The sequence below is a fragment of the Meleagris gallopavo genome, chromosome 8 (genome assembly GCF_000146605.3).
Source record: "Meleagris gallopavo isolate NT-WF06-2002-E0010 breed Aviagen turkey brand Nicholas breeding stock chromosome 8, Turkey_5.1, whole genome shotgun sequence".
In the NCBI taxonomy this organism is placed as follows: domain Eukaryota; kingdom Metazoa; phylum Chordata; class Aves; order Galliformes; family Phasianidae; genus Meleagris; species Meleagris gallopavo.
In genome coordinates this window covers 34185252-34201676 of record NC_015018.2, presented here as the reverse complement: position 1 = coordinate 34201676, position 16425 = coordinate 34185252, and the positions used below count along the sequence as shown (strand labels likewise).

Here is a 16425-nt window from a genome sequence, read left to right as displayed (position 1 = left end):
CACGGCAGCGCCTCCGGCTTGCAGGCTCTGCTGGATGTGTCCCTGTGTTAGCCTTCCTGGAGACGGCGGGGCTGACCCTCGGGAAAGATATTCTACTGCTCATTTGTGTCTGTCTTGCATCCATCCTGTGTCCATCCTGCATCCGTCCTGCACCCATCCTATGTCCATCCTGCATCCATCCATCCTGTATTTGTCCTGTGTCAGGGGTGCACGTGAATGACACAGTGTCCCCATTCCCCTCTCCATGACCTCCCCTTCTCCTCCCACATTGCTCCATTTTCCCAGTCCCGAGCACGGCCCGACCTTCTCTTGGGTTTGTCTGCACAAATGCCTATCTCAGGCAGCACTGATAGTGCAAGTGCAGTTAGTGTATGGGAGGTGCAAGTGGTTGTGCAAAGAGTGTATTTTGAGAGTGCCTCATTATGATCCTTTTTAAGGAAATCATTGAGCCTGGTTTGGACTTTTAACCTCACATGCTGCTGTCCCCACCACCAGTCTTCTTGCTGTCTAGCAACCAGGCGATAACTTAGCGAAGAGAGAGGAAAATCCATTTCCAAAGCTTTTGAAGAATGCAGCTGGGGCCTACAAGGCAGCTGGTGGTTCTGTCAAACATGGTCTTAAAAAAGCAGGTTTTGTGTTGGGAAAAAAAAACATGCTCTGTGTGGGCAGAGCTCTCTTTGAAGGACAAGTGCCACTGAAACAAGGTGTGAGCACCATGCTCCTCATCAGATGTGTGGTGCTGGGTTTGGGAGCTGGGCCTGGACGTTCAGCTGAGAGCAGCCCCAACCTTCCTGTATGTAACTAATGGGCAATGCTTCCCCTTGCAGATAAAGGCAGAGAACGCAGCAGAACCTCCTGCCCCCCTGCCCTGATCCTTCACACCGACAGGAGGAGCGCCTCTGTGGAGAGGGATGGCGACAAGGTCTGCTGTGCGTTCCCTTCTTCCCTTAATTCTTCCCTTAAAAACCACTGCACAATATGGAACGGCACAAATCAGAGCAGTACGAAGGACTGCTCTGTGACCAGGAGCTTGGTTTAGTTGTGCTGTGGAGCTCTGTCAGCCAGGAGCACTACAGGGCTGCCTGCAGTGGGCACCCAGCTCTCTCAGGAGCTCTATCCCGAGGAGGAGGTGAGGATGGAGGACTGCCCAATCCTCCTTTGCTTTTCACATTTCTGCCACGCTGCTGTCCATAGGTTCTGCAGGTGTTCCCTGCTGTTCTCCCCATATCTGCAGCTGTGTTGACACTGGGGCACATCCTCAGTGCTTCAAGCAGCAAAGTACTTTCCAAAGCAGGACATCTGGACGTGCTCTTTATTATTTTTTAATTAAGTACATCCTTGTCACTTCTTGATAATGTACTGAGCTGGATGGATTCCTTCCTCCCACGCCTCCTCCTCATGGCTTGTTCTCATAAGTTGCACCAGTAAATAGCTGTGCTGGAGCCATTGAAACACTTGCAGGCTGTACTTGTCAGCTGTGCCACTCCAACAGCTTGCTTGGTGCCTGTGTCACAGGACAGGGGCGGTGCTGCATCCACGTGTGGGACTCGCCTCTGCACAGGGGTTTGTTAGCATTTTGTCTTTGCAAAAGAAAAGTACACACAAGCAAGCAGTGAGTGATGCTCACTGGCATGGATAAAAGCTGCTTTTTCATTTGTGCTCCTGAAAATGGGGCAACAAGTTGATTACATCCAGTTTGTCCTGACTGTTTCCAGAGCACTTGGCTGTTCATAAAGCTGCTGGTCATATAATGGCCGTGTAGGTAATCCACTTCAAGTTTAAGGAAACAATTTGTAAAACAATAACAGTCTTATGCATCGGCTTTATTTGTTGACTAATCTCTGTCTCTCTTTCAAGGATCATTCTTTTAAACTAGTAAATGAGGATGACAGTACTTCAAATGGCAACAAGCCTGTGGCATCCACTCCAGTGCCAGGATCTCCATGGTAAGCAAATGCAATTAAAGCTAATAAAAGTCATTCATCATTGCTGTTTCTCTCGCCAAACGTGCATTAGTGGTCTCTACGTGGGGAAAATACACTACCCTGGATGTTAAGCAGCAGTGCTGTATTCCTTTTCCACTGTAGCTTTCCCTCATTAATCATGTACTTAGCAAAAATGAGAGGACGTTGTGTGACTGCCTCCCTGGGATCCACGAGGTAAGTGCAATGTGCTGCTGCCAGGAGCACAGCTCAGCCAGGATCGGCTTCTGGCCGAACGTGCCTGATGTTTTTTCTTTCTGATTGCCTGGGTGCTTCACTGCTGGTGTTCTGCAGCACGGCGCTGTGCTCAGCCAGGCTCTTTAGGGCTCAGGTTCTGCTGGAGCTCTCATGTATTGAGGATCCAGCGTGGACGACTCTTGGATGTATCAAAGGAGAAGTGCAAGACCTGTAAGAAATGTTCGTGCTTTTTAGGGCCAGACCTTCTTCACCTCTTGCTTATTTGGTTGCAATAGTAGTCTCTCAGCCTTGCAGGACTGGTGTTGCTTTCAGGTTGCATCTGAAAATCTGTGGAAGGTTGTGTCTCATGCCATAGGTTTCCTGACCACATTCCCATTCACTGACTTATGTTGATAACTGAAGCTCTCGTGGCTTTTAAATAGTTAGAAATTGCTTTTCATTTTTGGTCCTGAATGGCTGACAAGAAGGATTTTTCATCTACTGTACCCATATGCTGCAGAGTAATCAGTTTATTCTCATTGACTGATGTCTGTGGGATCTTTGGCCAAAGCACTCCATGTAGATGCCAGCCATTATTTCTTGTTATTATTCCATGCCATTTCACAGCTTGATGCTATGAATACAGTGTGATGTCATATCTAATCTTGGCATCAAAAATAGGATTTACATTAATAATTTCTCTTTCTGGTAGCTGCTCATACAGGAAATAGTGCAGGGGAACCATTTGAGACTGGGTGGCAGTTCCACCTCTACTGCAGCAGTGGCTGCTGGCCAGCTCATGGGCACCTCTCTCAGATCCTAAACCTGTGATGCTGAAATCTCTGAGGAGAAATCTTAGGAGTCTACAGAGGACTATTTGGTGACCCAGAGAGTATTTATGTGAAAGATAAGGCACTGAAACCTCATCCTTGGGACCAGAAGGAAATGGCATAGTCCTCACGCCAACAATTATCCTCTATTCTGAGGTGAGAGTCTCATCTACCAGTGGCATGATGAAACATGGAGCATACCTACTGGGTATTAAATCAGGATTTACTTTTTCTTTTGGTTGTCTTGTAGTTTAAAAGAAGATATGCAACACAGTTTCAACTAATCCTGCATTTACTTCAACCACTCTCTGCCTGTAGGTTGGCTCCATGCTTCTGTGAGCCCCATGGTTGTTTTGACATCTCCAAGTGTATGTTGGGCTGTCATGCTGAAACAGGAGCAAGAGATCGGAGTGGGGCCGGAGACTGTGCCACTTAAAACAAACCAAAAGGTGATTTTTCAGCTGTTAGGTGCTGCCAGCCCCTCTGAGCCTTGTAGGGCATTCAGCGTTTGTTCAAGAATTCACAGAACTGAACATTTGATCCTTCTATCCTTACCCAGAAAAGCAAAATAGGAGAAAAAAAGCCATTCAGGAGTAGCTAGATCATACTTTTAGTGGCAGAAACAGTTCAAGAACATTACCAAGCCTTTCTACCTTATGAAAGAAAATAAATGTTTATGTAATCATCTTGTTCCCTTTCTCATGCTTAAACCACAGTTTCTATAAGGGAAAAATGAGCACAGCAATCTCTGCATTTCCAGTTTATGATCTGTGACTGAAACAAAATATCATGTGTCCCCTATGGATAATTGAAACTGTCATTGTACCACGGAGGAATAGGTGATATGTTACGTGGGGAAACGGACATTAATTTTAAATTAAATGTCAAGTGATATTAGTCACAGAAGAGGCAAAAAGGGGCCACAAGGGAGCCCAGAGTTTCTCACCGGGGGTGGCTGCACAAGGACCTGGCGATATACAGTGGTTAATGGGCACTGTTGGTGTCCGTGCCAGTGGTCAGAGGAGCACTGAGCACAGCAGCCTATCAGCAGAGGCAAAACACACATTTTTCCAATTGATTGACTGCTGCCAATCTCAAGTGAGATAATATCTTTGGCCACTCCATGTATGTGGGGTAGCACTGCTGCTCCCCAACAGGGTGCTGGATTCGAGCTTCCCAGGGTTTACGTATGGCTGATTCCCCCTGCAGTACTAATTCTGCAGCACGTCTGCTTGTTCATAATGGGAATTACGGTGAGGGGCATTTCAAAGCAGGCATTTACTCCTGTATGGGATTGGGCCTGTGCCCTGACCGTAGTTCTGATATTTAATAAAAGGGCAACAACAGCCTGCTTACATTAATCAGCTGAATCTGTCCTCTTCACCTAAATGCCAAGGGCTTTTTCCCTTCCCTCTGGGGCTACTGTGGTATTTATGGGAGTGCAGAGCCTTGATTTGGAAATGTTCCTTTACAACTCCCTCTTGCTATTTCATGCAGAAGAGACTTGGGGCCAATGGTACAGTTACAATTCTTGACCTGACTGTCAGTGTTCCTGGTAGAGCAGAGGTTTCTGTAGCTCTGAGACACAAAGTAGTGTATATATACCTCATTATTGCCCTCTAAAGTATGAGAGGTTTGAGGGGCTGCTTTTTGATCCAGCATGTTTGTGTATTAAAATAAACAGAAGGTTAATAAAATATTTGTCACCTGTGTTGCTGAATTCAAGCCTAAGCTCATGTGTGCTGTAAATACAAGTGAGGTCCTCAGCTGAGCTGGTACAGCTGGTTCTGTGCTCAGGTGTGGCGTAGGTGCTTCATAGTGCTGTGTGTAGAGCTGGGGGCACGCATGGCACTGAGCTGCTCATGAGTTGTGCACAGCTGCCGTCCCCTGCAGGCTGTCTTACATGAGTTCTTTGGGTTTGATTTCGTGTATTGCCAAGGTGAGTGGTCACGTCTTACTTGTGGTAAATGGGAAACACTGGGTCACCCACTTTTAGTGCTTTGCAGTGATGAACCGGTTTTCATATTTGTAGTCTTCTATCCAGACCAGATTTTTTTTAAACCACTTCTGCTCCCTTCTCTTTATAACAATCGACCATCAAAGCTTCTGCTAACGAGATTCGGCCTTTCCAAATGTTCATGTATCAGAGACAGCATTTTCCCTCATAGAATCAATAAGGTTGGAAAAGCCCTTGAGATCCCCACGCCCAACCCCAGCACACCCCCACCACAGCCCATGTCCTTCAGTGCCACCTCTACCAGTGTGTGCACGTGTCTGAGCAAGTCACAGTGAATATGTGCTGCTTATTAGTTTTCTTTGCCATTCAGAAAGTGCAGGCTTTGGGTCAATATTCTGCTAGTTTACTTACTTATAGATTCAATGAGCTCTTCTGAGTTTACATCATGGTGGTATGGGACTTATTTTCCTTATTATTGTAGCTGTTTTATAATGAACCTCAGTACAAGTATTGCTGTCACGCAGAGACAACTATTTGAACTGAATAGGTTGATAAACTGGCTTGCACAGTAGTGACTTGGTCATGTTTTTGGACTGGATCCAGAGCCCCCAATTTTGCTCTGAGGGTTCTTGCTGCAGCTGTGTGCACATCCAGGGTGCCCGTGAGCAAGAGGCACTTTAAAATATGAAATGTGTTTTCCTATGACTTCTTTCACTGTGGGCATCGCTGTGTTCCTCCTCCCCTTGCTTTCATCCCTACCATGATAGAGTAGTTCTCCTCGTGCTTCTGTGGGACCTTTAGAACCATTCATGTTACGTGGAGGGATCACTCTGCCCAAGGTGACCTGCATGGTGTAGGGGAACCTCGTGCAGGTACCACTCTGTGTCTCACACACGGTTAACAACGAGATACGAGAATTAAGCTTGGAGTTAATTGCTTGGTCACAAGTGTATTTGGCATGATCTAAGCATAGTTTATCACTTGGACTAGGTGTGTAGTCTGGACTGGAGATGACCGGGTCTTCTTCTTCAACCCTACAATGCAGCTGTCGGTGTGGGAGAAGCCGGTGGACCTGAGGCACCGCGGCGACATTAACAGGATCCTCGAGGACCCTCCGCACAAGCGCAAGCTGGATGCTGCAGCAAGTAACTAACACGCCGCGACTGTGCCTCTGTGCCTACACTGTGTTGGGTCTCTGCGTTCAGTGGAAATGTGATAACCACGATTCAGTGGCTTTCTCTGAAACTTGGTGTCAAGTACCCTGTTAAAATTGATGTTCGTTAGACAATATTTATTTTCACTGGAGTGGTGAGCTAGGGGACGGAGAGTGCTCATTACTGGCAATAAAGAACCAGGTGGCTTCTTGTGCTGGAGGAATCTGTGATGTATAAAATACATCTTGGAAGACAGTATGTTTTATTACTGTTATTTCCAAGATGTACATTATGAACGCATTACCAATGCATTATTTAGCTATTGCGCAGGAGCAGATACTCCAAAGTTAATGATTATTCAACCAAGTTGTAGAGGGGGAAAAACTCCCAATAGTAAATCTCTAATGGCTGCTAAAAGGCTTGATGGAAACATGGGTGCTTCAGTCTCAACATAGATCTACCAATCCCTTTTTAAGTACTGTACTGTTGAAGGGGAAATTTGTGGTGCTGGCTAACACATACCATGCTGCTCTGCAGTAATACGTGCTAAGTGGTTCAAAGTACAGCCTAAAGGAACAGCCTGGGCTGTTGGCAAGCTGAGGGTTGTTCCTCCACAACATGGCCAGTTTGCAGAGGAGGTTCCTTCATCCCTATGCCCTTTTGTTTTCCATCTATTTGCTCACTCTCTGTTGCCTTGTTGCCCAGTCCAGATGTTGTTCGCACCGATGAGCAATCCAGCAATCCCCAGTATCTGTACTTGTCCATGTTTTGTTGGCCCCACAGTTTTCTACCACATAGTTCTCCAAAAAGGTTGTTTCCCTAGTTGTTGGCTCCCTTTGCACTGTTACTGGAGCAGTTCCATTCAGTTTTAGTGCTTCCTCTATTCCCTAAAGCTTCATGTTGGCTTTCATGTCTGGGCTGTGCCAGTACGGTCTGCCATTGTGGTTGTACATCCAACCATTGGAAGTACTGCTGGTCCTGCTCAGTGCTGGTGGACCTGTAAACCTCGTGCTTTATAGCAGGTTCACTGGAAAACCTCCTTCAGCTGACTGGTGGTGAGGTCTAGAAATAAGAGAGGGGGGAAAATGAGACTTCCATCATTCCTTTGGAACATAGTTATTGTAACTAAAAATCAAATAGCATTACACGTCTTAAGAAATGACCTGTCTTGTATACTCACACTGTTGGGAGCAATAGCGTAGACATTGATCCAGAGGCAGGGCTTCCAGTTAAATACTGTGGCACAAGTTGTGAGTGTGTGAGTGATAACAATTATTTATGTCATCATTATTAGCAGAAGGTTACGGAAGAAATACCACAGAGAGTTGTTTTCTATTCCTGTACTCCTTAATATATAACATCATTACATTTTTTTCAATATTAATTTAAATTGTCAGAGGCTTGAAATTTGCATCTTTTTTTTTTTTCTGTATGATTTCAATAACTTTAGCTCTGTGTCTAGTAATTCCAATGCGTATCTGCTGAACTTCAATCTTCAAGAGAAAAGTAGAACATATGCTTTTCATTACTGGATATATTGAAGGAGTGATTAAGTACTGATGAGAGAGTGTGGTAGCCAAAGACAAAAGCAAGGGTCATCATTCATAATCTCTAACGAATTACTGACAAGAATCTAAAGACACTGTGATTGGTGCCACTTCACTCCCATCCTTTATCATCTGTATATTCCACCAGGATTTGATTCATGCACCAATTTCTTTATGACCATGGTTTTCATCACTGCTAATAGTCTTCATCTTCCTTCATATAACTGGGACTTGTGGTTGCTCAGTATTTGAGGCAATGAGGTTATAATTAGTACATATTAGCTGCCAAGGTGGAAGAAATTATTTGTTACCATTTCTCTTAGCTAGTAATCTGATTAAATAAATAGCACAAATGAGCCGTGTGTTTGCAACAATGGCTGCCAAATGGATTTAGCTTAGTTGCCGCTGCTGAGTTTTAATTAGAGTTTTGAAATCAAAGTCACGAAAAAGTTAACAGGCATAATTATTCACAGGGCATTATAGGTTATCTGCGCATCATTCCACTGAAAGATCAAGTGCATTTGTAATTCAGGCATAAATTAAACATTGCTCATTTGCTCATGGCGCTGCCTCCACGCGATGCTGGTTTTGGCAGAGCTGTGAGGCAGACCCACCCTTGGTCCCAGCATCCCCCAGCCCATCCCAGTGGCTCAGTACGGTCTGAGCCCTCCAGCCATCCACTCCATCACAATTACCGACATTTCCATCCATTTATTGCAAATGATCAAATGCAGAGGAAGCCCAGAAGCGAGGGTGGCAGGGAGAGTCAGTGCCAGTTCTTTAAAGGAAGATCCAGTTCTCCAAACCCAGGGGTGAGATTTGGAACATGGGCCCACGAGTGTGGTATTCATCATCAAACCTGAAGGCGGGTGTGGGCAAGGCAAGGTGGGGAGAGTAGATAGGAAAGCAGAAAAAAGACTGAAGTTGAAAAAGGGCATTTTCTTGACAATTTTTTGCAAATTGATTGCCTGGGTATGACGGTCAGGAGGTCTTGCTTATTTCAGATGGGGAAAAGAAAATTGGCATTTTAATTACAGAAATTTGCATGTTGATTCATACTCGGTCTGATAGCTATTCACAATTAGGGATGAGTTAATCTACTCTTTTCCCACAAAAGCTTTTTAACAGTTCATTGCAGCGTTCAGACAAAACTAAGCAGGCTGCTCCTTATATAGAATCACAGAATGGCCTGGGTTGAAAAGGCCCACAACGTTCATCTGGTTCCAACCACCTGCTGTGTGCAGGTCACCAACCAGCAGCCCAGGCTGCCCAGAGCCATATTCAGCCTGGCCTTGAATGCCTGCAGGGACGAGGCATCCACAGCCTCCTGTTCCAGTGCCTCACCACCCTCTGGCTGAAAAACTTCCTCCCTAGCTATCAGCATTGCTCAGCTCCCTCTTACATGTGATCTGGACACGCTGGGGCTCTGCAAAACCACAGATCAGGTTTCTATGTGTTGCCAATGGATTGGCAGCGCTTTGACACACCTGCTAAATAGTGATGTTTTCTTTTCGTTCTGGAAAGTGAACCATAATTCATTACATGGCTGGGATTAGTCAAATGATTTAATTAATCGGTACTAAGCCTGGTAGACCATCAGACTGTGGCGGTGCTCCGCTTTGTGATCTCATGGAGAGATTACTGTCAAGTAATATTCTTCCTCAGTGCTTTAAGTTAATTACTTGAGGTTGTGCTCGGTTGCCTCTCTCCCTTTCTGAGGTTGCTGCTGGCCTTAGCAGTGCGCTGTGATGCAGCACATTGCTGAGTGAGGGTACAGACACCATTTGTCATCTTTCACTGCTTTGCATTGCACTGAGGTGTTAAGTGATGCTGCTGACTCTATTCTTGTTCCATTTATTGGAGGCAGTCGGTGGTGCAAGAGGAGCAGGGAGGATTTGGTGTCCCCGCTATATGTGGGCTCTCACTGTTTGCTGGGAGAAGTTGAGATAGGTCAGGAACAGGCGGATAGGAATGTGGGCAGATTGTACCAAGTTCCTTCTATCTGAAGGGTTTTATGAATGTAAGAGCAGTTCAGCTATTTCACAAAAAGGAATGATACAGCCTGCTTTTCAGAGAGCTATGGTAGATCTTTTCCGAAGATGGCTACACATGGAGTTCAGCCTCAGTAGTCTTGAGGGCTTCATGGGATCATTTTTCATCATTGGAGGGTTTTTTCTCTTGTGCTATAGAAACCACGGCTTGGTAGGATAAGAGCTGTGTGAGTGGTTGGTGCGGAATTGAGCGGTGTCTGCACCTTCCATCATCTTTGGGAGCAACACCAAGTGCTTTCTTCTTTTGTGTCATTGCCTTCTGAATTCATTAAAGCTGAGATCTCTTCAGTTTTTATAGCTTTATGATATTGCTATTGAAATCCATTCCACCATCTAAGTCTGTGGATTGCTTTTCTTGTTTCTTTGTACTTTGAATTGAATGTCTTGAAGAATTCAGCAAGAAAAGGTAACAGTTTCATGGAATTTGTATATATTTAAAATATGATTAAATTGATATACGTGTTCTTAACGTTTCTATGTAGTGAGGAATGCTGAGATCAAGCTCTCCTTATTTTAGAATACCATTCACTTCGTGTTATTCTCATGTTAAGCTATAGCTACTAAATATCAAAAGCATTTTTTGCTTGCTGTGTGTCTGCTCCTGATGTTCTGCCTCCAGTCCTCATAGGCTGCGGTGTTACAGCATCTCATTCTTCCTTCTGCAGTGATGTAACGCGTGTTGTGTGCGTGCAATTGAGATAAATAGTAACGTTTGCTGAAAGCCCACTAATACACTAATATACCACTCATTTCCCTCTAGCAGGGAAAGAAAGTGAGTGAAAAAGAAGATTCTTACACTGAAGCTGAAATGTCTCAATTTCTATTAGCTTCGGTGATATAAAGATTGGACTTGGACAAAGAAGAACTTGTAATTAGTTGATAAGTTTCAAGTATTCTGTGCAGAGAGGAAAGCAGTAAGTAGTTGAGTTGTAGCAAAGAGAGAGGAATGAAAAGTTTTTTGTGGAACTGTCTGTCCGTTTATCTAATTCAAACCTAACTGCTCTATCTGTTTCTTTTTAGCAGATAAAAATGTTAGCTCTTGTCCAGGAGATGAAAATGATGATCTTAGCATCAAAATTAAGAGAAATAAGTAAGTCCTAATGTTTACTTACCTATACTTAATGTTGGGAATCTAAACTATGGTGCTGATTAGTGCAAAGAGAATAGAAGATAACAGTATTCTCTTTTATGTTGCCATTTCTTACCTTACACTGAACGGTTCTTTGCTCTTCAGTAGAGTTTCCATGGATTTATATTATTATGTAGAAAAAGTCAGATTCTTTGAGTTCAACGCTCGAAGTATCTAAGGACTTGATATGTAATATTGAAAGTAATATATTAATACTTAGTATGCAGTAAATATGTACTCTTAGTATTTATTTTGTATTTGTAAGCTTAATGTAAAATTGATATTCAGTAAAAAAGTATACTTAAGCTCCAACCCCCTGCCACAGGCAGGGCCATCAACCTCCATATTTAATACCTGCTCAGGGCCCCATCCAACCTGGCCTTGAACACCTCCAAGGGTGGACGGGGCATCCACAGCCTCTCTGGGCAGCTGTTCCAGCACCTCACCACTCTCATAGCAAAGAATTTCCCCCTGACATCCAACCTAAATCCTCCTTCCCTCAACTCAGAACCATTTCCCCTTGTCCTGCTGTTATCTCCCCTTTCCAAGAGTTGACTCCCCTCCTGTTTGTAGGCTCCCTGAGATACTGGAAGGCTGCAATGAGGTCACCCCGCAGCCTTCTTTTCTCCAAACTGAACAAGCCCAGCTCCCTCAGCCCGTTTTTGTAGAGCTTTTTCCATCTTGTTCTATGTTGCCAGAATTTGTTTTCTTACTTTGTATTTCCATCAGGATTTCCCCCTCCAGAAAATTGTGTCATATGGATCAAGCTGGGCAACGTCAGTCCAGCCCAGTGCCCAAACAGACACAGCCTGCAGACCAACACTCTGATCCTGCATAGTGTCTGATGTATGGCATGATCATCATTTAGCAAGTGTTGGATGCTGGGAACTCTGTCATTAGTCCTGTCTTCATTTAACTTTTAGAATAAATCCCTAGACTAGGAGGAACCAGTTCACATTTGTTGTACTTGAGCAATTAGTCCCATGAAAGTCAAGGGCATTAGTCATAAAACAAACAAGCAGGATTTGGCTTGACAGCACAGCAGTCTCTAAGACTTCGTCGTGATGATCCCAATTCCTCAGAAGTTTGACCTGTCACCGGAGAGCCCCGGAGTGTTTATTTTTCTGTCAGCAGAGCATATATCCCCCAACTTCTCCATGATTTCTGCAGCAGCTTTGAATTTTAAATTCTCTTTTATAACATGTAAAGATTTCCTGACATCTTGCTTTGTGCCCTGAAACAACGGCAGAATGCAGAGGTTTGTGGATGGAGCTTTAGATACTGACCTTTTGCTGAAGAAGCACGGTCTCAATGCTTGTTTAAATGTATGAATATTAAGCTGCAGCTAATAGTCCTTGACACGTAAAATACTTGAGGATTTTCATTTCAGACTAGAATGTAGTTATCCTGTTATCTTTTTCATTAGTGGGACTGAGACATCCCACAGCAGTGGGTGGGATGGCACCAGTAACCCATGCCTGAAGGGTTCCCATTGCAGCTGTAGTTCTGTGCTCCCACGCTGCCTCCCTGCTTCCATGTGCATTTTCATGTTGATGCTGAACAGCCTGAAAAATGTTTACGTACAGGCACGTTATTCACTTCTTTTTGCAATATTAATGATTTGATTTTTTGGATTAAATATAACTAGAATGAGGATATGTGCTTTCAGGATTTGTTTTAAAACATGCAGCAGTTCCTATGCTGTTTTAATTATGCTCCCTCTCTGGAATTTGTTGCCTTAGTAGATGACAGGGATGCTCTGACACACAATAAATCATCTGCTCTAGTGAGAGCCCCGTGCTGATGATAAGAAGCGATTGCATCAAAGTCCCAGCACAGTGCATCGTAATTCAGCCAGAGGGGTCATCACACAGCTATGTGGTGCAGCCTTCTGACTCTATTACTTCTGTCAGTTGTCATTTCTGATGTTCGCACTGATGTCTGTCTTCACGTTTATGTACTACAGTAAGAATAGTACATCGTACATAGAATAGTACATAGTACGTAGTACATCAGTAAGAATAGAACTTCTCCCACAGCCAGTGGGGGATCTGGCCCAAACCTGGCTGAGGATCGGAGCGAGACCCTTCTGCTCTCATGGATTTGCACAAGCCTGGTGCCGGCTCTGAGCACCTGATGAGCTGTGGGTGTCCCTGCTCACTGCAGGGATTGGCACCAGGTGGCCTTTAGAGGACTTTTCAAACCCAAACCGCTCTATGATTCTGCAGTTATTTGCTGAAGAAAATTATATTGTTTATTGTAATCTCTGGCATGAGACAAAAGCAAGTCAGGGTAATGTTCAGCATCGTTTTCAATTTCCTGAGAAAGACTGAAGGAGAGAAAGGCTCTTGTGATGCTGAGCTGATTGAGCAGTGTGCTGTATTTCTGCAGTTTCAGCTGGAAGAAGCTCTTTGCTCATTGCAGAAATTGGATTGGGCCTTTCATGGATCATGTTACAGGAAAACATTTGCCATTGCAATACGAAATTCACTGTCATTCTGCAAAGGAAAACAATTTGATATCTTTGAAATCGCTAGTAATATAACATCGTTTTAGGGTAAATGTAAGTGTAATGTGATTATTTGTAGAGGGAAGATAGTGTACTAGAACTCGTGTTACATACCGATGTCATCCATTTGCTTGGAAATAAGAAAGTGTTTTCATGTAGAAATTCCAAACCTAAGTATTGAGCAATACTGTATAGTAAATTACATCATTAGCAAATGCAGTCATGCCTAATAGGATGCTAAGAATCAAAGCAGCTCACTTCCATCAGCCATGCATGTACATTGTGATTGTTCCCAGATTCTTGGTCTCCCCAGAAAGAACCTTCATGTTTTATTGTGTCCTCTCTGCTGAAGACATTGAGAAGCAGTAGGAAGGATCCAGAGCAAGAGTCTGAGTTCTGGCCTGAAACTAAAAGAGGGAAGATTTAGCTTAGATGGCAGGGAGGATTTCTTTCCCTAGAGACACTGAGGTGCTGGCACTGCCTGGAGCTGTGCTGCCCTATCCCTGGAGATGCCCCAGGCCCTGGGAGCCTGAGCTGGAGGGCACCCAGCTGGTGGTAGGGGAGGGTGCCAACTCAAGCATGCACTCCATGATTCTGTGAATCTATGAGCCCTTCACTGAGGATGCTCAAACATGCCATGACACGAGGGACCTCCAAACAATGACATTTCCCAGAGTGGGGTGAGAATGCAGTGTTAATGGTCTCTAGCTCTGATAAAGTTATGTAAACAGTGGTCTGATGAAAAAAAATCTTTGGTTCCAGTGACTGCACCAATGACTAGGATTACAGCTGAGGAGAGCATCACCCTCATACTGCAGCAGCAGGGCCGGTGGTGCTCTAGCATGTTTGTACATGGGATGGATTGCCAGGCTGTGAAGAGGGTTAAAAGTGCCCTCCCAAGGCTACAACTACTGAACTGTTTTCTGTCTTGCCTTGTTAAAGAACAGAAGATTGCCAGGTCGCTGACCAGAGGAAGGCAGGCACAGAGGAGAGGAATGGGAAACCAGCAGCAGCGGAGGTCACACCGCCCCTCGAGGAGCGCATCACTCATTTCCGAGACATGCTTCTGGAGAGAGGGGTAAGGAACACATCCTTGGGTCAGCATACCTCCTTGGTGAGAGGAGAGCATTATGTCTGACCAGTGCAGGAAGCATGGTGTGATTATGGCTTGGCATTCAAAGGAGGAATTATTGAGAGGGTGCTTTCTATTAACTGGGTAACTTCTGCATTTCTTTACTTTGGCTGTTCCCCAGTGCCATCCAGTGAAGTGTGGCCATTCAGAACTGAAAGCCTTTTGCTGGTACAGTTGCAAGTAAGTCCCTATGTGTGCACCCAAAGGTGACTGCTCCTTCCGCTGAGACCTGTGGCTCAGCACTGTGCTGAGCAATGTGCTGGGAGCCCCGGCAGCCCTGCACAACCCCACGGCTGTGTTATGTGATGGACAAAGTGTGGAAGACAGCTTGAGTGTCACCTGGCAGGCAGCACAAGGGTCATGTCCAGCCTGCTACGACATTAATGGGCATTTTGGAGGCTCAGAAGAGAAAACCTGTTTGTGTCTTTGGCCTTCCCTGGCTGTCCTTGGACCTGCTGGGAAGACCTGGTGGTCCCAGGACCATTTCCCTTGTCCATTTCTCTTACTATTTTCCCAGGGTCTGAGCAAGGTTATGAGCAGCTAGATGGAGCATAAACTCAATTTACAGATAGAATCCATCAGCACTGTAAGCCTCATGACCAAAAGAGAAATACGAGTCACAGATCACAGTAACAGCATCCTGTTACTGGTTTTGTAAAGAGCTTCACCCTGACTTTTATTTTCTGCCATAGCACTCATAAACCTGCGTCAAACTGTCCCTGTAAAGGTTACCATCAACAATACTGTTGCTTTTAAATATAAAATTGCCAGTGCAAAATTTTTGTCTCCCAGTGCCCTTTCATTTTCAAGGAAGCAGGAATGGATTTAACAAAGGTAGTACACTTCAGCCCTATGCCTGCAAATGGAAATGCGTGTGTAGTGCAGTTGTGTGTGCAGATTCTATAATTTCCTCCAACACTCTTCAAATAAACATTGCATAGAAGCTTATGTAACTTCTGTGAAGAAGAAAGAATTGTAAGTGTGTGCTGTTAGGCAGTAAAGCAGTAGAAGTTATCACTGTTAGTCAGCAGACTTCACAGGTTCAGAAGTTCAGCAGTAAATTACCTCCGCACCATTCACACTTTTATTCATGCATTTTGTTATTTATGCTTAAAAACCAGAGAAATGCCATAAAGGAATACGGCTTGAAGGCTCCCGCTGACATACTTTAAGTCAGGGGACCGTAAGTCAAAATTTAGAGGTATTCGGATTATTTGGTAACAGGATTCAAGCGTTTCCAGTTTAGGACTCTGCCTCGCTCATCAAAATAAGAACTGCAGTGAATTTGCTGTTTATTTTTACTATTATTTACAAATATGTACATGATAGGATTCTTTGCTTTTACCCAGAGCCTTTTGACGTGGTCTGACAAGGCACTGGTGGGATCGAGGACGCGTCTCCCAACTCGTCTTCTTTGAGCCTGGCTGCTGGAATGGCTGCCTGCTGCCATTTCCTTGTCATGTTGGTTTTTCTCGAGAAGGTTCTTGGCAGCATTATAAAGAGCTTGAACTAGATGGAGTTTTTCAGCGTTGTTATGAATCCTCACCCTTAAAAAAATTTCAGTAGAAGAACATTGCTTGTAAAATTAAAAGTAAGATGTGATTTTGGCGCAGCTCCGAGATGGCAGCGCTATTCCAAAGTCTATGGCAAGTTTTCCTATGTAAAAATGTAATCTCTGATGCAGTCCTTGTGGAAGTTCTGCAGTTTCCACAAAGTCCTGAGAACAAATTGCAGCCTCTGCAGACAGCCATGGGGTTCACATGTCCAAGATAAATAACCTTGCTGGGTTGGATGTGGTTCTGGGCAGCCTGGTCATCCTTTTCAACCCAGGCCGTTCTATGATTCTATGATCTTCCCCTTTCTGAGAAAGACTTCTGTTTTCTAGGATGTCCGTACAATAAAACTTCAAAAGGATATGAATTCAAAACACTATTGTCACCCAGATTTTGCTTCCTTA

At 44.4% G+C, this 16425-nt stretch overlaps 1 protein-coding gene across 1 annotated transcript; it reads left to right on the top strand.

The window, feature by feature from the left end:
* The first annotated feature begins 830 nt into the window (after positions 1-830).
* LOC100547683 (transcription elongation regulator 1-like protein) lies at positions 831-14535 on the top strand. The gene is made up of 5 exons (XM_031554559.1): positions 831-922; positions 1858-1946; positions 5937-6091; positions 10719-10788; positions 14279-14535. Exons 3-5 carry the CDS (start codon positions 5986-5988, stop codon positions 14472-14474), a joined length of 372 nt encoding a protein of 123 aa, XP_031410419.1. The 5' UTR covers positions 831-922; positions 1858-1946; positions 5937-5985; the 3' UTR covers positions 14475-14535.
* The last annotated feature ends 1890 nt before the right edge of the window (positions 14536-16425 follow it).

Coding starts and splice junctions, on each gene's coding strand:
- LOC100547683 (XM_031554559.1), top strand. CDS start 5,986: ATGCAGCTGTCGGTGTGGGAGAAGCCGGTGGACCTGAGGCACCGCGGC. Junction 6,092..10,718: donor CAAGCTGGATGCTGCAGCAA/GTAACTAACACG, acceptor GTTTCTTTTTAG/CAGATAAAAATGTTAGCTCT. Junction 10,789..14,278: donor ATCAAAATTAAGAGAAATAA/GTAAGTCCTAAT, acceptor GCCTTGTTAAAG/AACAGAAGATTGCCAGGTCG.